Raw genomic sequence first — 26,364 nt, 5'->3', positions numbered from 1 at the left:
TCATCGGGGCTATGTTTCCAGGAAGTGGTAAAAATACAGAGACAACTGAAGTGACATATAGGTTAGTTTATTTCCTCTGAGTCTCTGAGAAGTCAGCAGGGATATAAGGCGAACTGGTAGGAGCAGCGGGGGTCCTGAGCAGAGCTGATGCAAGGGAGTACAGGCTGGCATGGGCAGGAAGAAAAGATTTAAATATTCAGATCCAAAAGCCAATTAGTGAGTCTCCTTCATCTGTCTTTGGATTTTGTGTAGCATCTCCTGCATCCGCCGCAGCTGAAATAGGCACATACATCAATACAAGGTGTTTGGATAGGAAGAGCCTTACTGTATTGAAGAAGTGTCCCCAGATTCTAATCCCTGGAGTCTGGAGCTTTGGCAGAACCATTCAACATCCCACATATGTACCAGAGCATAAGGCTAGGTCCTTCTATTCCCAAGCCAAGAGAAAATGAGACCTATCAAGTGGGGGACTTCCCAGGCCAACAGCCAAAGTGCATCGCTCTCACCTCTTCATCTTTCTCCCGGATTAGCTTCTCAGTTTCTGGATCTGTCCCTGGTGGGACAGCAGGGATAGGGAAGTCAGTACCACTCTCTCTTGTCAGTTTGCTGAAGGGAGGGGGAAAGGAGGGTAGTAAGGTTGGGGGGACCCCAGCACCAACTTGAGTGAAGATTGGGGCCTGCAGAGTAATAAGGGGAGGACTTGGGATTCCCCTGGCCAGCTTTGTCCTGGCTCCTGGTCATACTTGCGATTCCGTTCCTTCACTACTAGCCGGGTCATGCTCTGGATGCACTGTGCCCTGTAGTTCTCATAGTGTGTCTCTCGGGTCACATCCTTTAGGTCCTGCATGTGGGTACGCACCAGCATTGTCCTCAACTTGACAAAGTCGCAGTGACCTGGGTTTTCCACTGCATAGCAAGGCTAGGAGTCAGCCAGGGTCATAGGTAAAGAAGAGCTCCCTAAGGGCAAGGGTACTCTGGTCACAAGCTCAGAGCTTTACCTTCCACGATGCCCCAAGGGTAGAGCCGGCCTCGAACTCTCCGCCCCCTGGCTTCTACCACAGTGTTGCTGCCAATCACCGCAAATGGGATGCTTTCCTAAGAGAAGTTATGGTTGCCTGTCAGCATTCTTGATCTCCCCTGTACCTTTCCACTTGGGTCTTCTGCTTTGCTCTAAGATGACAGGGTCCTCTTCCACCCCAACAGTCTGTCCTTGTATAGAATTCTCCTCCCCTCTTCTCAGCAGAAACAAGATAGGGCCACCCTAGGGCACCCCCACCTTTAGGGCTTGGTCCTGTAATTTGAAGTCCTCGTCCTCATCAGAATCACAATCTGGGAACTGATAGATCTTGATTCCAAAGTGATCAATCTCCTCCCGGATCTGGCAAACAGATGAGGGGTCCACAGTTCTGGGTACCCCATCCTTTCTAGAAGCCCACCTGACCCCCTCCCTCCACTAGCCTCCCTCACTTTGCATTTCTTTCGATCCACTTCAGAAGGCGTCAGTGTGTCTGCCTTAGCCAAGATAGGCACAATGTTGACCCGCTGATGCAGGGCCTTCATGAATTCAACATCCAATGGCCGGAGCCTGGGGAACAGGAATCAGTGACCACCCTCTAGTGGCGGCCCTGCCCCGTGGTGCTCTCGGCCTGTTCCCTTAGTAGACCCCAGTGGTGCCAGGAGCCTCAGGCTCAGACCATACCCGTGGCCAAAGGGTGAGATGAAGTACAGGCAGCAGTGCACCCTGTTGTCTTGTATGTTCTTGCGATTCAGGCCACTCTCATCTCGGAAATACTGCTCAAACTGTTGGTCGATGTATTCAGCCACAGGCTTCCAGCTAGGGCAAGGACAGACATGTAGAGACACTGTGGGAGTGGGGGCTGCCTGGGAAAGTCTGGCTTGAGCCATGTTTTGCTTTACTACTTTTCCAGGGAAATACCTGAGTAGGATGGGAGTATCTTGAGAGAAAATTAGACGGGGTACACAGGTAATTTAATAAATACTAGTTTGAGGAGCAAAAGGGACTGAGGGTGACCAGGCACAGGAGGATAGCCAAGGGGCAGCAGTTGAGCACCAGTTAGAAACCAGGGAAATTCTGAGTTCACGGTCCAGCCTCAGAGCCTCTGTCCCTCCAGACCCTCTTGTCTTTCTTATCCAAGACCCAGTTGTCCCATGATGGTGTCTCTGACTATAGCAATGTACAATGCTTCCCACTGTACAGCCATATGTATATTACTACACAGGCATCCACCATGAAGCAATGTTTCCATCAACCATGAGATCCATAGATTTCATTAGTCCCACAAGATAACTGAGCTCGGACAATCACCATTGTAACATCCTAAAACCCATGAGTGACACACATGTGCTACCAGGCATGGAAAACAGCACACAGCTGATGAGAGCCCTCACTTCTAAGAATACTTGCCCTACAAGATGTGTGGGAAACCCCAGGAACACAGATGAAAGGAGAAAACTGGCTTCAGGTGTTTTTCTCTCATCTCCATATGCATGCCCCAGCACAAACACACCATGCACCCTGACGGTACATTTATAAAAATTATTTTTAACTGTAGCACAAAAAAAATGTGTATCACTTAATAGGGATGACAAATAGCTGCCATTTCATTCACTATAATGTATTATAATATATGCTTTTTTTGTTGTTTTTGAGACAGGATTTTTCTATGTAGCCTTGGCTATCCTAAACCAGGCTGGCCTCCAACTCAGAAATCTGCCTGCCTCTGCCTCCCAAGTGCTGGGATTAAAGACGTGTGCCACCACTGCCCGGCAATATATGCTTTCTACATATGAAAAATGTTTATTGTAAAACAACTGCTGTTAGGCCAACAGCAGCCTCATTTATCTTATGTTTAGTCTCTTGTCCCAGTAAGGGATCTACAACATCTGGCTCTGTGTTAATAGACTCTATGATGTTCATTCAATGATGAAATCACCTAATGAAATGTTTCCCCAAGTCTGTCCCCCACAGTTAAACAATGAACAATGCCCCCCTCCCTGTGTGTGTGTGTGTGTGTGTGTGTGTGTATGTATGTATGCATGTTTTAAGAACTTTACTTTTGCCAGGATTACCAGCAATTGGGAGGCAGAGGCAGGAGGATTTCTGAGTTCAAGGCCAGCCTGGTCTACAGAGTGAGTTCCAGGACAGCCAAAGCTCTACAGAGAAACCCTGTCTCAACTCCCCCCACCCCACCAAAAAAAAAAAAAAAAAAAAAAAAAAAAAAAAAAAAAAAAAAAAAAAAAAAACCCTTGGATTTTCAGGTCTTTTGCTCTTCTGTTATCTAGTTTAGTCCTCACTGCTGTGACATCGGCACTTTGGGCTCAGCAGTCTCATTTTATACACAAATTAGACCAGAATCCTCTGAGAGATCTCCTCAAGATCCTTGAGCTAGTACGTCCTCTGCCACTTGAGTCCCTGGCTTTGTGACTTCCAGCTCAGTGTCAGTAACTACACATGGCCTGACCCACCCATTCGTTACCTGACTGGTGCAACTTGCTACAAAATGACTCTCCCTCTGCTCCCCCACTACCACCAGGGTGTATGCCTCTCAGGGATGAAGATATTTGTTCTGCATCCCTAAAAATGTCCACCTTTGCATATGTTTGTGATTCATTTATTTCTCCTGGTTGACTAACTCAGTATCTATGGAGGTACACTATAAACATTAAAGTAAAATCATCTGGGAACTATTATTACCGAAAGGGAATTCTTACTGAAATGGAAATTGTTTATTAAAAGGAAAAGGAGGTAAGCGGGTTGAAAGTGGTACCTTCTCCAGTGGGAAGCAGGTACTAGCTGGGATTGGAATTTCTGGACAAGCTGTCCACTGAGACATACTGCTAGCGCAGGAAAGATGTTGACAACATGGTCATCCCCAGTCCATCCGAAACACTGATGGAAACCACAAGACCATGACCCACAAACTAGCACATGCTAGATAGAGCAAGAACATAAGAGATGGCTGCCCAGTCAAGGCTTACACAAAGCTGACATCAAGCCAGTTACCTGTGAGGACAGCCACATGGCATGATGATAAAGCAGGTGATGAGGGTTTAGAAAGGCCTGTGAGGGTCCAGCTAGTCAGTAAGACAGTTACTCAGGGCTAGCACCATGGATATAACAGCCTGTGCAGTCACACGGGAATCTGTACTCAGTAAGACCATGCTCGGCCTGATATTCTTCTGCTATCATATTGAAATTCTTAAAATTATAAGAACGGGACCCACAAATCTTGTTGCTGGCCCTGAAGTTACCATTGCTAAAATGCATAGGCGCCACTCTGGGTTATTTTCAGATCAAACAGATGATGTAGAAATAGCTGGATTGTTGTTGTTGTTTGGAGGGCTTTTTGTTTGTTCTTGTGTTCCATGAGGAAAGAGATTGCAACCATTTGCTCAAGACCATGCAGTTGCTAAGTGTCAATCAAGATCTGTGCTCTTAGTACTATCTGCCCAATTCCTTCATCAAACACACCACTCTTTTCTCCTGCCTTTTTTGGTCCATTGCCTGCACTTACTCATTTATGTGTGACCATTACCTAAGCATTTCTCTAGTTCATGGGGAAAAAAAAAAGCTAAGGTATGTGCTTGTGTGATGCATCTATCAAAACCACCTTTCTTTTGTTAGGTAGTCTGAAAGTCGCCTAGAGTTTCTTCTTTTTCTTCTTCCCTCCACCCCTCCCCTATCTCTTTCTCCACTTTTTTTTTTTTTTTTTTTGAGACAGAATCTCATATAAGTCAGGCTTCATGGTTGAGCCTGGCCTGGAACTGGTCCTGCCAGCAGCTCCAGAGTACAGGGCTGCTGCTGATGCACCATGGGGCATCCTGGAGTTCCCTTACTGTTTTTTTTTTCCCCTCTGCTCTTTTGCTTTTCTTTCCTTCACGCCTCCCTTCTTCTCCCCTTAAACAAGATCTGTTTGCAGCATCTAAATAACTGGGGAAAAGAAAGGAAGGAGGGATGGTGGTGTTCACATTGCACCTACACGTGCTCAGGGGCGATTGCTCTTTTCAGGCTGTTCACTGGTGAGTGCTCACATCATAGAACTATATGCACAGTAACGCATGCTTGCAGTCCCAACACTTGGGAAGCTAATTCAAGAGAACCACTGAGTTCAAGGCTAGCTTGAGTTACACATCGAGTCTAAGGCTATACACCAAGAGACCCTAATCTTAAAAAAAATTCAAGATCTTGGGAGGCAGATATCTGAGGTCAAGGTCTGCCCAGCCTACATAGTAAGTTCCAGACCAGCTGGGGCTGCATAGTAAGAGTGTCTCAAAAGTAAACAAAACCATTCATCCCAGTCCTTTTTCTCTCACTCCTACAGAAGAGACAGCTGTCCAGCTAAAGGAACCCAGCTGTCCAATAAGGTCACTCACTGGCCTCTTCCTCCTAGCAAATCTGACTATGTCTGTGACCGAGTGTGACCTGTGTAGATGCATGCAGTATGTGGGTGGGACAAGGGCAGCTGGGGCTCTACTTGGTCAGACATACCACTCTGTGTTGTTGACTGCATCCCCAAACCCTGGAGTGTCCACAATGGTGAGCCGCAGCCTCACTCCCTTCTCTTCTATATCCACCGCATGCTTAGTGATCTCCACGGTTTGCATGATCCGCTCTGGAAAAGAGGGAAACTGAGGCAAGGACAAGGGCATGGTCTTGCTCAGCACTCCCCACCCCCAAAAGCCCACCCCAGCTAGCTCTGCTGCCCAGACAGCCTCCCTTTCACCCCCGGGCGCCTGAGGGCCTGTTCCCTGGGAACCAGCAAAAAACACATTTCCCAACACAGGAAATGCCGGTGGCTGTTGGCTCTGGCCCCAGCCTCCTCTATGCTCCAGGCTTTTTTCTTGGATTCCTGGAATCCTTTAGGGGTCAGAAACTCATGCAAAAATCAGGATTCTGGTCCCTGCCCTGCCTTGGCACCTAAATCTTTTTATCAGCTCCCCCCACCCCAACCTTCTGCAAGACAGGGTAGCCTTGACTGGCCTTGAATTCTCTCTGTAGACCAGACTAGCCTAGAATTCATTGTGATCTCTGCCTGCCTCTGCCTCCTGAGTTCTGGAATTAAAGGCATGAGCCACCACGCCCAGCACAGCACCCAGATCTTTAGGGAGCTGGCTGGTGAACTTGCCAGGCCAGATAGGTCTATGGAAAGAAGCCATATATCTCTCCAGGAAGCCCAGGGCTTCCAGCATGCCAAGGAGGGACCCATCTCCTTCACCTGTGGGAAGTTCAGTTTCTTTCTCCTTCCCTTACCTTCGGCACCGAGCAGTTTCCGATCCCGGTACAAGTCCGTGAGAAAGAGGCTGTTGACAAGAGTGGATTTACCCAGACCAGATTCTCCTGATGGAAGAGAAGACAGAGGGCACCAACTCAGAAGGTAAGGTGCACCTGATCAAGATCTGGGAAAACCACTGCCTTGCCAATGCGAGCTAGATCAGTCAGAGCACAGTATTTCAGAGCTGGAAACTTATACAGCTTTCTTGAGTGAATGAAGCCCAGAGACTGCCCAAGGTAGCAGGGAAGGGGGTAAGTTCTAGAAAACTGTGAGTCAAGAGCATCTTCTTCTCCTGAATCTGCATTTGGGGCCATGCCTTACGTGACTTTGCAAAACAGGACAGAGTCATCTGTTGTTCATTCTTTGCCTCCCCATGCACTCTTGAGCCACACATATCAAATCCACTGGAAATACCCATGCCCACCCCAGCCTCGACCCTTCCTACCTGCCACCATGAGTGTGAAGTCAAAGCCTTTCTTCACAGACTTCCTATGGACTTGATTGGGGAGGGTTGCAAAGCCCACATACTCCTTGTCATCCTAGTGTACAGGAGACATAATGCATCAGTGTGAGAAGCAGCTCCGTCACTCGTCTTCCTCTTCCTCTTCTAGGTCTTGGCCTCATCGTCTGAGCTCCCATCTGAGGCCTCTAGACAGGTCTTCAGTCCCTACTGTTACTTTGAGTTTCCAGTGCCTTCAAGGCAGAAACCACAGAGCCGGGGCTGATGCAGAACGGTCCTCTTGACACATTTAATGCACATGCCCACACACCTACCCTAGGCTCTCTTCCTGCCCCCCTCCTCCCTGGATCTTTCAGCACCCACCCACTGAGTAGCAAAGGCAGGGCTGGAGTCTCTACCTCAGAGGAATCATAAGGATCAAGCTTGCCCCATGGACTGCGGGGCCTGGAGGAAGGGCTGAGAGGGGCTGGGGCACTGAAGTACTGCTGACTGTCAGAGGGCTGGGGCCACAAGGTGGCTCTAAACTCCGCATCATCATCACAGAGGTCTGGGCTCTGGGGCCTTGGCTCCAAGATCTGGGGCCTAGCCGCCCTTGTCTTGGACTCCGCTGAGTGATAGGGTTCGCTTCCTGGGAAATCCTTCACGAACTTGCTCAGTTCAGCATCATCACTGCTGTCCTCCAGGAAGTGCTTGATCTGGGGGTTGGGGTAGAGGAGGTGGGAATGGCAGAAGAGGGCAGGATGGGAAGATTGAGGCAAAAGACAGAAGGTGAAAAAGAAAGAAGGAAAAGTACGTGTGGTTAAAAGGAACAGCAGCAAAGCCAGAGGACATGCTCACATCTAGCCCCGCACACACCTGCTCACTAGCCTCCCCAAGCCAAGAGACTGGAAAGGGCTTCAGACTTCAGCCCTACAAAGCCCTGTTCTCCTAGCAGGTCATGACTGCGGCTGCCACTGTTGGAGGTCTGTCTGCCCTAGTCAGGGGCCAGCATCAGTCCCAGAGGAGAGCAAAGAAGTCAGACTGAGAGTAAAAGGAGGAGGAGGAGAAGACGGTGTGCCGCTCAAGAGGAGTGCAGACTCAGAAGAGGAGGGGATGCTGGTGGGCAGGGTGTGGGGAGGGGGCTTGTCCTCCAGGGAAATAAAAAGTCAGCAGACAGTTCAGAGCCTGTCACAGCTGGTCAGGGATCTGGGGACCTATATGCATATTCTACTACAGGTACTTATTTCCAGGCGTGCTGCCTGGGCTTTAGGCCCACTGACCCTACTTTTACTCTAGCTGACGAGCTGTGCCCAACATTGGCCTAGACCCCAGATTTGAAGAGTAACACCTTCCTCCTGCCCTGTGGATGCTAAATATGGAGGGCAACCAGGCACAGCCAGGTGAGAGGGGATAAAGGAAACACCGAAAAGGCCTGGGAAGGCTGAAGTATGGCTAGACCTCCCTCTCTAAGCATGCACCAGACACTGGCAGCGACATCTTGGGGAGGGACCCCTTAGTTGCCTATATGCCCCTTCTCCCTGAACTCAGCAGTACAGGAAAGGTTATGGTCTCATCTAAGAACCACGAATGTGGGGTGCAGAGAAGAGACCGGGCTGGCTTCCCTGCAGAAGCCTGTTCTACCCTCGACATGGAAGTCAAGAGGTTTCCTCTAGTCTTACCCTTAGCGCCTCCATAGCCATAAGCTTCCTAAGAGTTCCCCTCTCCTTTTTGGGGTCAGCATTCTTTGTGGGGTGCCTGGCAGTGCTGGGCTCATCTCTGCCTCACAACACCCACGTGCCACCCCCAGACAATGGACAAGGGCCAGCTGCAGAGGCTGAGTCACCCTCTGGGGATTGGCCAAGCCGGCGGGGCTACCCTAGACCACTGTGAAGTCTCAGCCAAAGCAAGAGAGGTAAGATGGCCACAGCCTTCCTGAATAGCACCATTTTGCGAAGGCCAGAAGTGAAAGGGACAGACATGCACACTGCCAGGTTTATGCTAGAAGAGACACAGAAGGAGAGGTTAGAAGGGAGAGTCTTGTATGACTCAGGTCCCTACACCTGCTGGTCATCAGTCTTCAGGGGCTGCTTGGACAGGAGAGAGGAAACTAGAACCTTAGTGCCCCCAAGAGGCTACGCTAAGGTAAGGCTGACTACGGCTCCCTGGGCCCACTGTACCTGAGGGCCAACGCATTAACCATACAGCCCCATTTATGCTTGTTGGCCTGGTAGAATGTTTAACTGTTGCCCCTTTCACTCTCGAGTGTCCCAGCTTGGCCAAATTAATTATACAGCAGCAGAGAAAGGTTGGAGTGGCTCTTGTTGTCTGGCAGCTAATGAGTCTGGGCAATTCTGGAAATTCTCCCTGGACCACCCCATGGTGACCCAGAAGTTGATCTGGGGGGTCTTGATAAGCATTTGTGAAAAGACTGTGTTCTCTCTGGGGCACCAAAGACTGGGAAGCACTGATGGAAATCCCAAACCCACAGAGTCTTCCAGCAGAGCTACAAGGATCCCAGCACCACCATCTTCCCTGCCGGGCCTGATGGTACACCAGCATGGGGAAGGCCAAAGGACTCCAGACAACGAGTTTAAGGCACTAGGTTCTTTGCCCATCTGTCTATCCACCTCCTCCAGCTTTGCCAGGGACCAAACCATTTTCCAGCTCTGAGCCCCTATGCCAGTCAAAGCCAAATGGAAACCCCACTTAGGTTGACCCATCTCCCCGAGCACCACCTTACCCCAGCTTCAGTCCCGTCCTTGGGAACAGAGTTCCCTTGCCATCCCAGTGAATGGTTCATGCCCCACACTTGAGAACCCTGTCAAGCAAGCTCTAGGGCTAAGTTTATCTCCAGGCAAAGGTACTCGAACAGAAACAGGCTTGTCTTGATGCTCCTGTTGTCATCTGGCTTCCTGGTTTGTTCCTTCCTCCTTTTTCTTTGACCCTACTTTGTCTCTGTGGAATGTTCTTCTCCACCCCTCCCCTCCCCTCCCCTCCTCTTCCCTGGGCCCCCACCCTCCAAGGACGGCTCAGCTGCAGCAGGGTCAGTTATAGCCTCTGCAGCTCCCTCCTCTGATTGGCTGTCCCATGCTGCCTGCCTGCTTCCTACCCTGGTGGGCACAGCACCAACCTCCCAACAAGACTGCCGCACAGGCTTGATCCACTTAGCTTCTCCTGTTAACCCCTAAGGACCCTGAAGCCTGCTTGAGGACTGGGACATAGATCCATCCCTGAGGTGACTCCTTGGCCCATCAGCACATAGCGAAGGCCAACCAAGGAACCTAGGTCTGAAGATTCCAATCCCTTCCATCTTTTACCTTAACTTTAAACGGGTGGGAATGCCCAATAATCCCCTTGCATATAGTTTCCATGGGAATGGCCCCACACTTCGTCCCAAGTATCCCATTGTTTTTTTCCAAACCAGAAGCTGCTGCTGCTCCATTGTCCAGAAAACTGCTGCTAGATTTCTCTGCAGGGAAACACAGCCACAAAGGAGTCTTTGCTCCATGGACTCCCAGCCATCAGCCATCCAAAGATACATGACCTCTGTACTCACAAAGACCTATGTCCCACTACCTTATCTCTTCCACAAAATCAGTAGAGCACTTGGTCTCTAAGGAGCATGGGTTCAAAGCAAAGGAGGCTGGCATCCCAGAGACCAATTGAGGGGTCTTAGCGGAGGTATACAGATGGAGCATCCAGTAGGAGTCAGGAGGCCAATGTTCCTAGCTGAGGCAGAAATACTGAATAGTGTCTTAGGTTTAGGGCTTTAAGGTCCTTGTCTTTCCTTTCTCCCAGGACAACTGAGGAGAGAAAGCACTCCCAAGTAACAAACATGTCAAGCTGATTTGAAGCTCAAGTTTGTCTCAAGTCACACACTGGTCATTAATAGTGCCCTGTCGTTCTTTTCATGTGGAAATTCAAGCTTCCTAGAGCTCTTCAGCTGGAGGTCTCCATACTCAGCTCCAAAGGAGCTAGGATACTGACCTCCTCTGCTGGCAAGACACAACACAGAAGTGCGGCCTGACGTGAACCAGTCACCAAGCATTTGGCTGGTTGTGAGTGTAGAGGTCTGAAAATGGACATTTTGGTAGTGTGGGGTATCTTTAGCTAGAAAAGAGCAGGGTGGCCTAAGCCAAGCTGAACTTAGTGTGTGGCAGAAAAAGCCCCCTCCCCCGATTCCTGCTGGGTTTAGCACTGGGGATAATCAGTGCCGCCCCAGGCTTCTTAGAGCAATCAAGTCTGTCCATCTCCCATGTGGGCAGGAGGCTGGGGAACTGGGATAAGAACAAGCACAACTTGGCCTCTCCCAGGAACCCCCTTTTGAGTAGGTCATAGGGTCACTAACACTTCCTGGCCAAAACTTGGGCCTCTGCCTAGACACAGCTTGAAAGACGAAAGCCCAAAAGGGTGGCCTTTCTAGACCTGAAGGCTTCTGATTCCACAAGGCCCAGAGAGTTCCCTTTTGGCAGCTGCTCACAGCCAACATCCTGCCCTGTGGGCTGATCACCAATCCCCTCCTGCCGTAAACAGCTTGTGTCTCCCCAGGCAGAAGGCAAGGTTTGGAAGAAGAGGGTGGTGTGTGGCTTGGCAGCCCTGACCCCCAAACACTGTTTCTGGCAGGATAACAGCAGTGGAGCTGACATCCTCAGAGCCAAGGGTGAAAACTTTTATCTGGGGTTACAGCTTTTCTTCTCACAGGCAGGTGGCAGAAATGAGTCCCCTCCCATGCCCCCCCCCCCAACCACCAACCCCCACACACTGCAGAAGGACCTAGTTGCAGGGACTGGGTAGATGCAGCAGGAGGAATGTTTCCCATGGTTCTGGACAGGGAGGCAAAGGGCTAGAGCTGATCACACCCCTGCACAATAGGACACTGACTGGACTTGCCTCTTCCTCTCTGAGAAAGATCCAGGGGATGTGGGTCATTCTGTCATCATCCCTTTTAGTGAGGCTGGCAGTGTTTGCGGATTTCCTCTGTGTTTTCCAAAGGAAGTTGGTGCTGGTCTCTGCGCCCCAGGTAGGTGAGGAAGGGTTATCCAGGTAACACAGCTGATTCCGGCACGGCCGGGGGTGTGTGGGGGGGGACCCCCTACCATCCTCATCAGTGCCGTCCTCTCCAGCACCAGAGGCGCCAGCAAGCACCTCCCACAAAAACTGACCTATTCCTTCCTCCAAGACCTTGGGCAGCACCCTGGGGGTCGCGGCCGACTCAAAGCAGTTCTGCTCAGAAGGAATAACTTGAGAACCGCGACACGGAGCCTAGCCCTAGCAGTACCTTCTCTGAACCCGGAGCCGGGGACAGTACCTCCCGCCCTGCCCAGCCAGGGCTGCAGCGCCGAGAGTCCCCTCGGAGCAGCCCGGGAGTGGCAGGCCCTGCGTTTCCGGCTGGTCCTCTCTCCTTACCATGGTTGCAGCCCGAGCCGGGCCAGCTCCTCCTGGACAGCGCCGCAGCCACCAGTGGTGCGAGCTGCGCGCCGACCTCGTTGCACCGCGGGGCCCCCTCTAGCCTTGCAAGAGTGCGGTCCGCTGGTGGCAGGGTGGGGCGGGGCTAGTCGGGTCTGGGGCGGGGCCTGTACCTCTGCAGCCGCGACGGGTGCCTGCGTGAGCTCCTACTGAAACCCAGGGCTGCACCGGGCAACTGCTTTTTCTAGAATAGTCTCTCCAAGCAGTGTTGCACCGCTGGAATTCTAGTCAGTTCCCACGGAAAAATAAACCAGCCCACCTGGCATCCCTGGAAGAGAGACTGCCTTTGCACAGGGAGGGCGAGTTGTGGCAAGAGTTGGAGAGAGGAGAGAGCGAGAGAGTGAGCATTACTTACCCCGGGAGATTCAACAAGGATTTAGGGGAGTGAGCTGACTGAACATCCAAGTTACTCATTGCCCATACCCACACTACACCTCCCATGAGGGAAATGTCAGACATTCCCCACCTCCACTCAAGCTGTGAAAGAGACCTAGGTTAGTGGCAGGTTCCTTTTGTTCAAGACCCCAGATTAAAGATTAAAGAGGATTTGCTGCATAAATTATCCAGAGATCATCTGCTGGTAGACAGGAAGGAAGAGGCAGAATGGCTCTAAGAGGGAAGGGGAGCCTTGCCCTGGGGCAAAGCAGAGTCAGGAGAGCCGCTGGAAAGGCCAGTTGAGCACAACCAGCAAGGCAGGCCATTCATCCAACAGGCAGATGAAAAACAGTCCTAGCAGCTCTGGGAGCATTAGAAGGTCAGAAGAGTCAGAGTGGAGGCTAGCTAAAGGTAAATTTCTTGGGAACAGGGAGTTGGGAAGGGATTTCCTGAGTTAAGTAGGGTCTGAACTGGTCAGGCTCCTGTGGAAGTTTCCAGAAACATGTCCCTCCCTGACCCCCAAAAACCCTTCCCCAAGGGCAGGTTGACCGACTGGCCTCTGCCTGAATATACTTCAGGCAAAGCTGAGTTCTACAGCTATAGCTCTCTCAGTACAAGTGCTAGCTAGCAAGCTGAGGAGAAACCTTTCTAACTGGGAGACCTTAGGCAACTCACTTCACTGAGCCAACTCAAGACCTCAGTTTCCAACCCTCAAAATTAAGAGGGATAAGACTAGGAGGTTCCTAAGTTTCTAAGCGTTCCTTCTGGCTTTCTAAACATAGGTGCAGTGTAGACGGAAAGTGTGCTGTATGCTTCTATAGGCCTCAGAGGCAGATGGGAACAAGGCACAAGTTTAGCCATGAAGAGGCCCTGAGGCATGTGGTGAGGGGCCTGCAAGCTTGGCTTCAGTGAGGGACCCTCTGAAGCTATACATAGGTTCCAGACGAAGGTCTGTGGTAGACAGGAGGTCACAAGCTGCACCCAGAAAGGCAAAGACACAAAAGGGGAAATCCACTGCGTTGGAAGTCTGCAGAAGCAGCAGCCTGCGGTGGCTGAACCATCTGAGTGTCAGCCTTGGGCTACCTACAGCCTCCGGCCACCAGCATACACCTGAATAATGCAGCATCAGTAAGGCACATCATCGTCTTTCTAGTCATGTGGTGGGAGTGTGGACAAATCAGCATCAAAGGAAACAGATCCTCGGGGCTGAGGTAGCTCAGTCTACATCAGTGTGAGCTGGAAGACCTGAACCTAATCTTCAGAATCCATAGAAAAAGCTGGGTGTGGTGGCCTACTATAATCCCAGCATGAGGAACATAAAGACTGGTGGATTTCTGGAGCTCACTGGTTGGCCAGCGTCACCTAACTGGTAAGCCCCAGAACCCAGTGAGAGAGCTTGTCTGAAAACAAAGGTGGACGCTGTCCTGAGGAACACCACCCAAGGCTGAACTCTGGCCTGGTTTCCACATGTACACATGTGTATATGCCTACATTCATGTAAGACAAGGGAACAGCAGGCCTGACCACAAAGTCTTGTTTTCCTTTACCGTCAAATCCTAAGCCCTAAGCCATTCTGAGTGTGGACCCAGAACTATCTCAAAAGGCAGCTCGGCTGGTTTCTTTCTCCCCAGCTGTGGCTGGACTCCCCCAGCTCTTCAGTACCACTTGCTGCTCAGGGTCCAGAGGCCTGCGTGTCTTGAGGCATGTTGGAGCCAGCTTGCCTTGAGAAAAGCCCCAAGAGAAGCCTTAGACCATAAAACTCTGATCCAAGCCAAAAAGCATGGGTGTCAGTGGCACACAGTCCCCTTCTAACTATGGTACTATAACGAGCTGGCTGAAATAACAGCTAAAGATAGGCTAAGCCATCCCTTTCCCACAGACCTGTAGGCTAACCCTGTAGCACTCAAAGGGCTCTGTGAGAGCCAGGCCTTAGCATATATCCCATGGCAACAATGTCTGCTGAAAAGCCCCTTGATCTTCCTGGGCTTCTACTTCCCTCACTGAAGGAAACTGGATCCTCTCCCACCCCCCACCCCCAATTTCTGGCTCTTTCTCTGTATTGATCAGGGCAGGATCCATACTGGGTCAGAGCATAGCCCAGATCCAGATGATACGAGTACCCTTCCCACCTCCCAGTGTCAGGTGCTAAGGCCCACTTTGCCCTAACCCCTTTCATCTCAATCCACTCTGGGTCTCCCTTGAAATTCATCACCCAGAGAGGTAAGCATTGGTACCCTTGACTAGGGTACGATTCCCTGAGCACTGCTAGCATGGAAAGTCAAACGTCTGGGGAACAGAGAGTGTGGGACAGGGGATCACATCACTCAGGCCAGCAGTCAGAGCCACAGCCTGATATCCAGTCCTCTAGAGTCTTCTACTGTGCCTTTTCATAAGGAGACCGTGTGTGGGCCAAGCCAGGATCTAAGTTCAAGTCCAAGATACGGAATGCTTACACCAGAAGTCAGTATTTCAACTCTGTATGATAATAGGCAAAAGGTCACAATGGTGCCTCTCAGTAGCCATTTCCAATGAGTGGTTCAAGAACTAATAGCGTCTCCCCTTCTGCCACCAATGAATGACTTACTGATGCTAGAGTCAAGAGCTCTGGTGGAGCCAAAGTGCTGGGTGCAGGGGTGTGTCTTTCAAGGAAAACAAAGTAAGTCTGTACAGAAGCAAGCAACACAACTCCCTTAAGCCCACCCTCCCATTACCTTCCCCCACACACACACACCCAGCTGCTACCTCGAGTCCCACATTCCTCAAACAGGACTGAGATGTGGGTGGCACCTATTATGTGGCTACACACAGAGAGCAGCTCTGAAGCTCCAAAGGTGCTGGAGGCCAACCATTTCCATAAAGCAGGAATTTCCATCCCAGGAGGTCCAGGTGGGAAGGGCTTGGCGTGCCTTCTGACGTCATCACTCCCTGACCAGTCTGACTCTCCTGGCTTCCCAGCCTCTCTTTAAATACCTCCTCAGCTTTTAAGGGCATGGACGCCAGTACCCTGCAGTCTATGGAAACTTGACTTACCAAGGTATTTGTCATGCGGAGTCAAAGTATTCCCCCGCCCTGGCTAACTGCTTCTGTGCAAGAAGGCTTGCTGACTCATTTCACTAGACTTTGTTTGTCCTTGGATGTCCACATCCTTTCAAGTGACCTGTATGTATATACAGTTCTCTACCAAATTAAGCAAAACCCCCTGGGGGGGGGGCTGGAATGTGTCTTCCATTTTAACCTCTGCTGACTTCTATCCTGGGAATAGACAATCTGTCATGTGATGGTAACAGGGCCCTGCCCCCAGGAGCTGGCTAATCAATACGCACTAGCTAAAACAGTGCACTAATTAATTTTCCGTTCTGGTGTTAGTGCATAGGCTAGCCTTCGGGGCCTAGACTTCACTGACCCAGCACGTGTCCTTCCCTCTGTGGGCTCTCAAGCACAGGCTTCCTGTCAGCCTCTTCACTCACATGAGAAGGCGTGACCTGCTGCCCTCAGGAATACCCTTCCCTTTACTGTTCCCGACATTCTGAAATGTTGAGAACTTACTTCACAGGAAGATGTGGCTACAGAGGAGTGTCTGTACCGCACTGTGGGGCAGTAGAATGAGACAGTTCTTGGTGTTTTCAGCTTTGACAAACAAGCTCAGACTCTCAGTTTCTTCATCCGTGAAACAGAGAAAAAAAAATATGTCTACGCCATAGGTTGCTAGAAATATTCAGTAACATGAGAAGGTAAAGCCACTGAAATGAACAGTAGCTATTATATCTGCAAAGAGGACATTAGCAACACCAAGCCAGCTGCTGCCAACTGTGGCTACCTCAAATGTTTTCCCTCCAGAGGATTAGGAGTGCCCGTGTGTGATGGGTATAGAGAATGGGAGCCGAGAATGCCAGAGTAATGCCCTAAAGTGACTTTGGGAATATGCTGCCGCCGCCTGTGGGGTCAGCTTTTCAGGTCTTGGTCTTACACCAACCAACACAAATTCCCACGAACAGCCACTACAGAGACTTTTAGGTGACTTTTGACGATGGTGGCTGTACCAAGGAAGAGACTGGTCCCTCCAAGTCAAGTCTGAGTGCTGGGGCTTCTCTCAGGAACTAAGAGACATTACTCACATTCTGTTCCCCTCCTCCAAGCCGTTATCCACCCTTGAGGAGCAGCTGTCCTTCTGCCCCTCTCCCAGCAGCTGAACCAAAGGCAGCTGAGCAGAGGGTGAAGGGACATGGCAGGCTCCACTGCTCAGGACAGCGGCCTTCTGGCTGAGCAGCTGTCAGGATGAAGAGTTTTCTTCCTTGCTTCTTCACTCAAGTCGGCCCCCTGAAGCCAACCTTCCTGCTCCACCTGAGCCCACTGTCTTTCTCCTTACTAAAGCCATCACCTCAGACATCACTAAAATACTCATAAGTCAAAGAACTGGAATTGGAGTCCAGTCAGGAGAGCAGGTAGCTTCTCAAGGTCCACTGATGGGATTGGGGAGGTCTGGAGATACAACTTGATTAGTAAGAGCACTGGCTGATCTTTCAGACCTAGGTTCCATTCCCAGCACCAACATGATGGCTCAGAGTTGTATGTGACTCCAGTTCCGGTAATCTGATGCCTTTCCTGGTTTCCCGGGGTACTGGGTACAAATGTAGGACACTGACCCACATACTTCCAGACAAAAATACATAAATTAGGTAAACAAAAAAGAAAAACGTATACTAGGAAGTCCAAGGTGTGTGTGCCTCTGTGGGATTATTTTAACAATAGAAAACTAAGGAAGTTTAGCTGCTTCAGTTCCACTATCAAAGCCAAGGAGGAATCACATTTTCCTGCCCTTATTACAATAGGGTTAAGAGCCAGCGGCCCAGGTCTTACAGTGAGGCTGGGAAATCTGCCCCTCAGCTCCATATCCAGAGGCTGGTGTTAAAACAGACCATTCCACAACTTCTGGGTTGTCCAGGACTAACAAGGGTTCATGAGAAATAGGACTTTCAGTAATAGACCCTAATGGTCAACCTAACTTGTCCCCAAAGTAGCAAGTCATGGCCAGAAGCTACCAGCTGTTCATCTTGCTCCAGAAGTGGCTGCCTGGGACAGGTGCAAATGACCAATGTGCCACCTGACGGGGTAAGAGGCTGTGTAGTGGGGCCAAGCTGCTGTGAAAGGGTTTCGGAGGCACCCTGCCTCATTTTCATCCATACTGCTCTATGCTCCTGAAATTATCCTCTCAACCACCAGGTAGAACAGCTGTCCTAACCCCGTGGGTTGCAAGGGGTCACCTAAGACCATCGGAAGTCACAGACAGTTACATTCCAATCTGTAACAGTAGCAAAAGTAGGGTTATAAAAATAACGACAAACATAATCTTATGGTTGGGGGTCACCACAGCATGAAGAACTGTATTAAAGGGCCACAGCATGAGGAAGCTTGAGAACCACTGCTCTATACAAGGCAAGAGGACTGGGGAAGTGAGAAAGAGAGTTCCCAGGATTCCTTTCAAATACTTCGCATTGTAGGATTCTGAGCCTCCTTCATGAATGCAGACACTCCTGGGTTCCTAAGAGACTAGGGGCTTTCCTTTGTAAATAAGGTGCCTCAGAGCAGAGCTCCCCCAGGGTTCAGAAGTCAACAGGAATCTGACAACCCTCTCCTCCAGGGATCAAATGACATGTGACCCTAAAGACATTGCAAGTCTGTCTTGGATACCACTGAGAGGGCCTCCTCTGGTAACTGCCCTAATTTCCAGCATTGGTTTCTTGCATAATTGATAGATGCGGCAAGAAGGAAACCACCTCATCCTCTGAGAGCCTGAGAAGTCACATCCAGAGGCCAGGAGGTCCAGTATCCAGGCAAGTTACCCCCTGTCCATCAGAGGCATCGCAGCCCATCTTATCAAAAGATGCGTTATTTCCGGACCAAAGGAGAAGTCAGTTTCTCTGGCCTACTTCTTGAGATCTCCTAGTACACATCCGATAGGAATGCTCCCCTTGGTTTAGCCCCATCTTCTCTGGAGAGATTCCAACCCCTATCATCTCAATCCATGGGTAAGAAGCATTTCACAATCTCATTCCTAAACAAAAGGACCTTAAGGAGTCATGCAGGAGATTAACAGAGTCATGGGCAGAATCTGGCGTTATCCACAGCTGCAGACCCAGAGGGGCTTATGAAGTTCAGTATTCTCCATAGCTGTGGACCTGGAGGCTTCACAGTTGAGTATTCAGAGACAAATATTGCCTTCCATGGGCCAGCCACTGGGGTTGAGCCACTAGAGAATTCCTGCTGGGAATGGAATCTGGAGCAGTCACTATGGTCAAGTCCTCCCAAATCAGGGTCCTTGCATACCAGGACCACAGAGTCTCCATCCTGGGCCTGCCTGAGGGTTATGTAATCTGAAAGGACAGGCTGTGAGAACTGGTTTTTCATGGAGACTACTTTGCCCAACTCTGTGCAAACCCTACCTCTAGAGAACCAAAGGAGACCGGCCCAGCTGCCTGAGAACCTCTCTTCCCAGCTTTGGGGAGCAGCTTTGCTACTGAGCAGGGCTGAAGAGCTGTAATTATCCAGACAGGATAAGAGCTATTTTGGGAAGAAGTCATTCTGCTGCCAGAACTTTTGACTTCCTAAACTAAAACAAGATGCACAGAAAAGGGGGTGCTGGTGGGGAGGATGGAGAGAAGCTTGCTTAGACACAGGCATCAAATCTTGAACCAAAGAAAACAGTACCCCTTTCAAAGGTATAGCCTTGTATTAAGATATCTATTAAGATATCTCCCTCTGGCCTCCGAAAGGAAGCTGTAGCTACCCCTCTACTTCCCCTCCTCCTGGCTCCCCATTGCCTAAGCCCCATCAAGAGCATTCATTCATTCAGCCTGTTGTTTGTTTGGGTATCTGAGCACAGACTAGTATCTATTTATATATTGTTTTTTTTCTCCCTGTCCATGTCTTATCTCCCCATTTGTGTAGTCAGTATCTCAAAGCAAAGTGTGTGTGTGTGTGTGTGTGTGTGTGTGTGTGCGCGCGCGCGTGTATATATACTAGTGCCTAGCAGAGTGTCAGACATCTGAGTAACCGTCTATGGAATGAAGGAGCAGTATGGGATGGAAGGAAAGCAGAGAAAAAAGGACCTTCCTGCTTTGCTTGGAAATAATCTCTAAGAGTGCCTTCTCCCACCTACAGCTGAGCTTAGGGCCTGGGGCAGAGGGGGTGGCAGCTGCATTCCTGGACACTCCCCCTGCCCCAGCTGTTCTGTTATCTGAGCTCTTGCTGTCCCCCTTGTTTCTATCTCAAGTCAACTGTTCATCCCGGGTCAGCCAGCCATGCATGGGACTCACTAGAGAATTTTGCTCGGCTTTGGGTTAAGAGAGGAATGTAGTCAAAGAAAAGAGTGGAAGAGCTTTGACCATCTTATCAAACGTGGACCAAGAAGAGCACAAGTGTTTAAGGGAACAGTCAACGGGCTGCAAAATCAGGACACTGCCAAATTTAGGACACAGGACTGCCAAGAGCAGAGCCCACTTTATGTTTCTCCAACCTGAGGACTCAAATAGTGTGTAACCCAGAAAGGCGACCCCTTTCTGAAGTGCCCTAGGCAGGAGAGGGAAGAGCCAGATGGAGAATTATCCAACCCATAGCTACCTAGTCTTCCCCTGGAGCATGGGGTGAAAGATCTTCACTTTCTCTTCAAAACTGCAACTTTAGTTCATGGAACATTTTTGTACAAATACCCCTGCACAGTGCCCTTTTGTGCAGTGCACAACCTACTAACCACATGTAGTTCTGTCTCCTTCCACACCGGCCCCATTAGAGGGCAGGAGTAGGAATTAGATAAGGGGTTAAGATGCTGGACTAGAAGTCATCTCCCACAAGGATTCTTACCTCCTCATCTGTCAAAACAAAGTAGAAGCCAGGCATTTCCGGAGGCGGGCAACAAATGGAATTCAGGAAGTGTCAACATGAGGGGGAAAAACAGTGTGTTACTAAAGATACAGGATTAGCCTAGACCAAGTCCCTTCCTAGAGCCCTAAAAAACTGCAGCTACCATTTGCTGAGTGTTCATGATGCTTTACACATAATGCTACTCACACTGGTCAGGCCCTCCAAATGGGAGTACGACTTGGGGTTGGAGTGTGTGCACAGGGCTCTTTCCTCCCCAGGAATATCATCCACAGCCTTGTCCTGTGTCCCATTAATAAAAAGGACAAGGGCTTATTATGCCATAATTCTTACAGCAAGAACTCTATGCTACCAAGACACTCTTGGAGGTCTGAGCCCAAGCACAATTCAGAGCAAAGGATCTAAGAAGGTGTTAATGATTCCAGAGACAAAGGCAAGACCTACTGGTATGGGGGGCGGAGTGAGCTGTGAGTAGGCCTAGAGATCCTACCAGGACAACAAGTGAGGGAGGGCTTGAAGAGAGTTCTGAACCCTTAACCGGAATCACTGGGGATTCAACAATGGGCGTGACTTCGAAGCAGGTTGTCTTGTTTTGGTGATTTACCCTTAAAACACATGATTGGGGGGTTGGAGGGATGGCTCAGTGTTTAAGCACTGGGTACTCTTGCAGAGGATCCAGGTTCAATTCCCAGCAACCACATGGCAGCTCACAACTGTCTGTAAATCTAGTTCCAGGGGATCAGATACCCTCTTCTGGCCTTCTTGGGCACAGAGGTACATGAGCAAAAGACCAAACACATCAAATACATTAAATTTTTTTTTCTAGACAGGGTTTCTCTGGGTGGCCCTGGCTGTCCTGGAACTCACTCTGTAGACTAAGCTGGCCTCAAACTCAAAAATCCACCTGCCTCTGCCTCCCAAGTGCTGAGATTAAAGGTGTGTACCACCACTGCCTGGCAAATAAATTAAATCTTAAAAGCTGGGTATGGATGGTGGCATACATCTTTAGTCCAAGCACTCTGGAGGCAGACAGATCTGTATGTATTCAAGGTCATTCAGGTCTACCTAGCAAGGTCAATGCTAGCCAAGGCTATAAAACAAGACCTTGTCTCAAAAACAAACAAAAACCCCAATCCACAGTAGGTAAGACCACAGGGCTTGAATTGTTCTCTTTCCCAGATGTGAGTTCTCATTAGAAGGATACTGTTGAAAATGAAAAAGGTTCACATTCTGAAATGGATGACTAGTAACGGAATTTAAGGTGAAAAAGAATTACTGCTCATTTAGGTCTAAACACTAGCATTTAATTTTCTGACAGTCTTAGCATTCAGGACAAACACAGAGGTCACCCTATCACCTGTCTTCTCACCCTCCCCCGAAGCCTTCCATAAGCGCCCCCCCCCCCTCCCCAGAAGGGAAAACACAGACCTTTCAGCCACCAGAGGATCCGGTTGTACATTTCCTCGGAAACATCTGAAAGTAACAGAAACTTGCTTTTTCCTGTGTGTGGAACGTCATCCTCCCTCCATGCCTCCACCAGAAAGTCTTTTTAGCCCTTAACCCTTTTTACTCTCCTTCCACCTAAGACTGGGTACCTTGCACCCACTGTCCCTCTTCCACCTCCTCTGTGCACTTTAAAGCTCTCTGCCTCCTGGAAGCCTGTGACCCAGCCCATGTGGGCCCCAACTACTCTACTTTAAAAACCACAGTATTTACCTGAGGCTCCTGTTTGTTTTTTAACAGGCTTACCAGCCCTCACCCTGCCTCAGTTCTTTATTTCCACTCTGAGGAATTCACTTCTGACCCTGCAGTCCATTCTCTCCCCTAACGAAAGAGTTAAGTTGCAATGCCTGTTCAGAGTCAATGCTCAACTCCCGATTTAACCATCTGCTCTGATGCCAGCAGCTTGGGGCTCACTGAAGCTGGCAGGCAAGGCATGGAGCACTGAGCTCCAAGATAGAACCAACTTTGGCACTAGCAGGAAGGCAGCCTTTAGGGCCCAGAAGGAAGAGCAGGTGCTTTCGTGCCCATCACAACCAACATCCCATTTCACTAAATGTGGGCTGCGGCTGGACTGCTTGCTTCTTCACATACCCAGGAAGAAAGCACTGAACCCTTGAATGGGTTGTTTGCTGGTGTACTTCAGGGTCTTTGGCACTTCTGTCAATGGTACTCGGTACAGAGATTCCTTCGGGGATGGCGGTAGGCTTGCTTTGTCTCTCTGGAACATCAAGTCCTCACAGAAAGGGGTTGGGTCCATTTCATAAAAGGACTCTAAAGGGTCTAGGGGAGGAGGCGACTTAGATTCAAAATCAAATATTGATGACTGGTCTGGGGGCATTTCAACTTTAGGATTCAGTAAGGCCCACCAGGAGCAATCAGGTCCATACCTAGGTAAGGACCTAGGGGGCAAAGGCCGAGGGGTCAACTCAAAGGCTGACGGGGCTTGGTTGGAAGGCTTTGGAGAAAACTCTGGATAGAGGGGAGACTTAGAGGCGCCTTCAGACACTGTTTGACATGTCACACGATGAGGTGATTGCATCGACTGTTTTCCTGGGGAGATGGTCACCTTTCGTCCGACCTCACGTTCTCGGGTTGGGGACCTCATAGTGGGCTCCGTTTCAGATACTAAAATCTTTGGGGAGGGCTTGGTCTCAATACAGACAGAACGCTCTGGTCGAGGAGGAGGAGCTCGGGGTGGCCCATCTAAATCTCTAAGGACAGAGAGTTTGAGGCCTGATGACATTTTCATGTTCTTTTGCGAGGTCTTAGGTTCTGAAAGTATTGAGCTGTGACAAACTTCTGATTCCTGGGGAGGGATCTTCCTAATGACTATCTGAGGGTTACTAGCCACGCGAATGCCATGCTCTTGGACAGAGACATTTCTTGAAGATCTGACCTCAGCAGTAGTTCTTCGGTTGGGCTCTGTTTGTATAGCTTCATCCTTCGGGTGAGCTGAAGTCCTACGGGGTACTTTAACCCCGTGGGGGTTCTGGACCTTGGAGGGTGGGTCCTCCTCTTTTTCTCCAGTAAAAGACAAGTGACGGCATTTTGTGTCAGAGGTCATAGAGGAATGATGGCCAACCTCATGCCCTGGCCTGTTCTCAGTTCTTCGTGTTGACTCTTCCCTGACTGGACTGATGTTCCGATGCACTCCTGCAAGATGGGAGGACATCGTCTGGACTGACTGGTTCTTTCGATGAGGAGAGTGATGAGGAGAATGATGTGGAGAGTGAAGTGTACAGTGATGGCGGGGCATCTCTGTTCTTGTTCGGGTCTCAGTTCCCCGTGAAGTGGAGACTGCAGAGAGGCCAGGCCCTGGCTGTGGGGACACAGAGCGTAGGTAGTCTGATGTTGAATGGTGAGTGGTGGATGCAGCTTCGGCTCTTTTCTGGGAAGGAGGAGGAGGAGGAGGAGGACTCAGGGAGACAGCAGCAGCAGTTCGCTGGCTTGAGGAATAATATCCATGTCCCCGCTGAGGAGTGGAGGTAGTGACCTCAGCCCCTCTGTGGGAAGAAACGGCTACCTTGGACCCATTTTTATTTGTCTTGTATACCTGATAGACTGTGGCCTTCTGGTTAGACGCCATGTTTTATAAGCGGGCTTGTTTTCAGGATCCCGATTAAGCATGAGTGTTTACCCTCATTGTTTTCAGAGCTGTTGTTCTCGGTCCTCCTCGGAAGTGGCAGCTGTTCTAAGAGTGTCTCAAAGTCCTCTTTACAATCTCTGTCTGATGATGTCATAAAAGGGGCTTCCTAGTAAACATCTTGTTTTACAGTGACAATTCTTCATGGAGAATCACTCCCCAGATGGAAAGTAACTCTGTCTTTGGACTTGACAATAGCCTTTGGCAAAGTTCTTAAGAAAAATCAGGATTTCTGTGTACAGAGGGAATTTCCTTATTCGTCCTGGATTCTAGGAGTTCTCAGGGACTCCTGACTATCTGAGGGTTATGAAGTCAGCCTCACAGGTTAATCAGGCTGTGCTAGCTCAGCTTGAACAAGGTACCTTTTGTGATGTACAGATTTACTCCCACCTTGTTTGAAATTGCTACTTAGGAATTGATATTGATGATGATGATGATGATGATGATTGATGATGATGATGATGATGATGGAGCTCCAGCTTTTTCCAAGTTTCATGAATGGTTTGGTTGACTCTAGGGTCAAAACCTAGGTTACTCAAGTCAGAAATTCTCTCATTATTCCAGGAACATATAGTATCATAGTAAGGATCTGGAATTAGTTTGGTCAACAACTGGTTGAGCACCCTGGGCATGACTTAACCAGAGTCTTAGTTTCAATCTGAAAACTACTGCCTCATACATGAGAATCACACAATAAATATTAATGTCCCTTCTCATTAATGATCTTCTTGTTAGCAATCAGCTAGATTCAGATATTCATCCTTTCTCTTTTCTCTTCATCCCTCCCCTCTCTCTTTTGAAACATCATCTCATGTAGCTCAGGCTAGACTTTTTTTTTAAAGATTTATTTATTATATGTAAGTACACTGTAGCTGTCTAAAAGAGGGCATCAGATCCCATTACAGATGGTTGTTAGCCACCATGTGGTTGCTGGGAATTGAGCTCAGGACCTCTAGAAGAGCAGCTATACTCTCAACCACTGAGCCATCTCTCCAGCCCTACCTTCATATTTTTGTGCACTACACTGACCATTCTCTTGTTAGTTTTTCTTCAAATGAGTTATGATAAAATTAATTAGGTTTATGGTTAATTATAATGGCATTTTAATCTCTCCAAGGACTTGAATTTTAAATATTTCTAAACTCTCTCTATTCCCCCCAATTAAAGGAGTTTGCAAAGAATTACAAAAACTTGAAATTGCTGGGTAGTGGTGGTGCATGCCTTTAATCCCAGAACTTGGGAGGCAGAGGCAGGCAGATTTCTGGATTTGAGGCCAGCCTGGTCTACAGAGTGAGTTCCAGGACAGCCAGGGCTATACAGAGAAACCCTGTCTCAAAAAACCAAAAAAACAAAAACAAAGACAAGCAAACAAACAAAAACAAAAACTTGAAATTATATAACAGGATCAAACTTCCCTAATTTATTAGTTAACAAGTATTTTCTGTATTTCCCATATGTGGATATTATAAAGTTATAGTAGAATCCAATTACACCTACTAGAATATTACTACGATCACTATTTCATATGTCATAGGTATGTTTCCATGCCAATCTATATCTATAATAGGATTTTGAATGAATTCACTTATGGTTATTTCATAAGTTTTTTTTTTTTCTTGGTTTCTTGAGACAGGGTTTCTCTGTGTAGCCCTGGCTGTCCTGGAACTCACTCTGTAGACCAGGCTGGCCTCAAACTCAGAAATCCACCTGCCTTTGCCTCCCAAGGGCTGGGATTTAAGGTGTGCACCACCACGGCCCAATTACTATTTCATAATTTTTAAACAAGTCTTTTATTATTGGACACTTGGGTTATTTTCAATAGTTCAGTATTATGAACAATGCTACAATAAACACCCTATATATATATATCATCTTTATATATGCTATTATGTCTGTATACTCTATTGTGCCCTCCTTAGGAGAGCCATTTTTTTTTTATTTCTCTGGTATATTTATTTTATGAGTATTTTGTTCGCTATGTATATATGTTTACCATGTGCCTCATACCCAAAGAGCTCAAAGAAGGCATCTGACCCCCTGGCACTGGGTTAGGGGTGGTTGTAAACCACCATGTGGGTGATGGGAACTAAACCTGAGTCTTGTGAAAGATGACTAAGTGCTGCTAACTGCTGGAGCCATCTCTCTAGTCCCAGAACAGCAGCCTTCCCTGCTCCTAGAGAGCTTTTAAAGGCTCTCATATAACTGCAAATAACCAGATAACTCTGGGTTAGGACCTAAATATCAGTATCTGTTTTAACCCCCCCCCCCCC

At 49.0% G+C, this 26,364-nt stretch overlaps 1 protein-coding gene across 16 annotated transcripts; it reads right to left on the bottom strand.

Annotated features, from left to right (window-relative positions):
* Nucleotides 1–51: 51 nt before the first annotated feature.
* On the bottom strand, nt 52–24,194 carry Septin4 (septin 4). Of its 16 annotated transcripts, none has more exons than XM_031354394.1 (15): nt 24,005–24,187; nt 22,543–23,839; nt 21,877–21,921; nt 20,431–20,438; nt 7,152–7,448; nt 6,739–6,832; nt 6,272–6,358; nt 5,510–5,633; nt 1,700–1,834; nt 1,468–1,585; nt 1,277–1,378; nt 999–1,095; nt 744–906; nt 507–606; nt 52–273 (listed from the first exon to the last, which is right to left on the bottom strand). In XM_031354394.1, exons 1-15 carry the CDS (start codon nt 24,035–24,037, stop codon nt 214–216), a joined length of 2,760 nt encoding a protein of 919 aa, XP_031210254.1. In that variant the 5' UTR covers nt 24,038–24,187; the 3' UTR covers nt 52–213. The 16 variants fall into 16 exon arrangements, 13 of the variants coding, with proteins under 13 accessions (XP_031210254.1, XP_031210256.1, XP_031210255.1 ...); XM_031354396.1 differs by lacking the exon at nt 24,005–24,187 and having other exon boundaries at nt 22,543–22,731; nt 23,348–23,458; XM_031354395.1 differs by lacking the exon at nt 24,005–24,187 and having other exon boundaries at nt 22,543–22,731; nt 22,839–22,954.
* Between the last annotated feature and the right edge of the window lie 2,170 nt (nt 24,195–26,364).

The sequence above is a fragment of the Mastomys coucha genome, unplaced genomic scaffold (genome assembly GCF_008632895.1).
Source record: "Mastomys coucha isolate ucsf_1 unplaced genomic scaffold, UCSF_Mcou_1 pScaffold5, whole genome shotgun sequence".
Taxonomy (NCBI): Eukaryota; Metazoa; Chordata; class Mammalia; order Rodentia; family Muridae; genus Mastomys; species Mastomys coucha.
Note: the sequence above shows the minus strand (reverse complement) of the source record. Positions and strands in the feature narration are given on the sequence as shown.

Excerpts from the sequence above, each read along its gene's own strand:
- Septin4 (XM_031354392.1), bottom strand. The coding sequence starts at position 24,037 with ATGGCGTCTAACCAGAAGGCCACAGTCTATCAGGTATACAAGACAAAT. Across the intron at positions 6,833-7,151 it reads ATCCTTATGATTCCTCTGAG|GATGACAAGGAGTATGTGGG; the intron begins GTAGAGACTCCA and ends CCTGTACACTAG. Across the intron at positions 1,096-1,276 it reads TACAGGACCAAGCCCTAAAG|GAAAGCATCCCATTTGCGGT; the intron begins GTGGGGGTGCCC and ends AACTTCTCTTAG.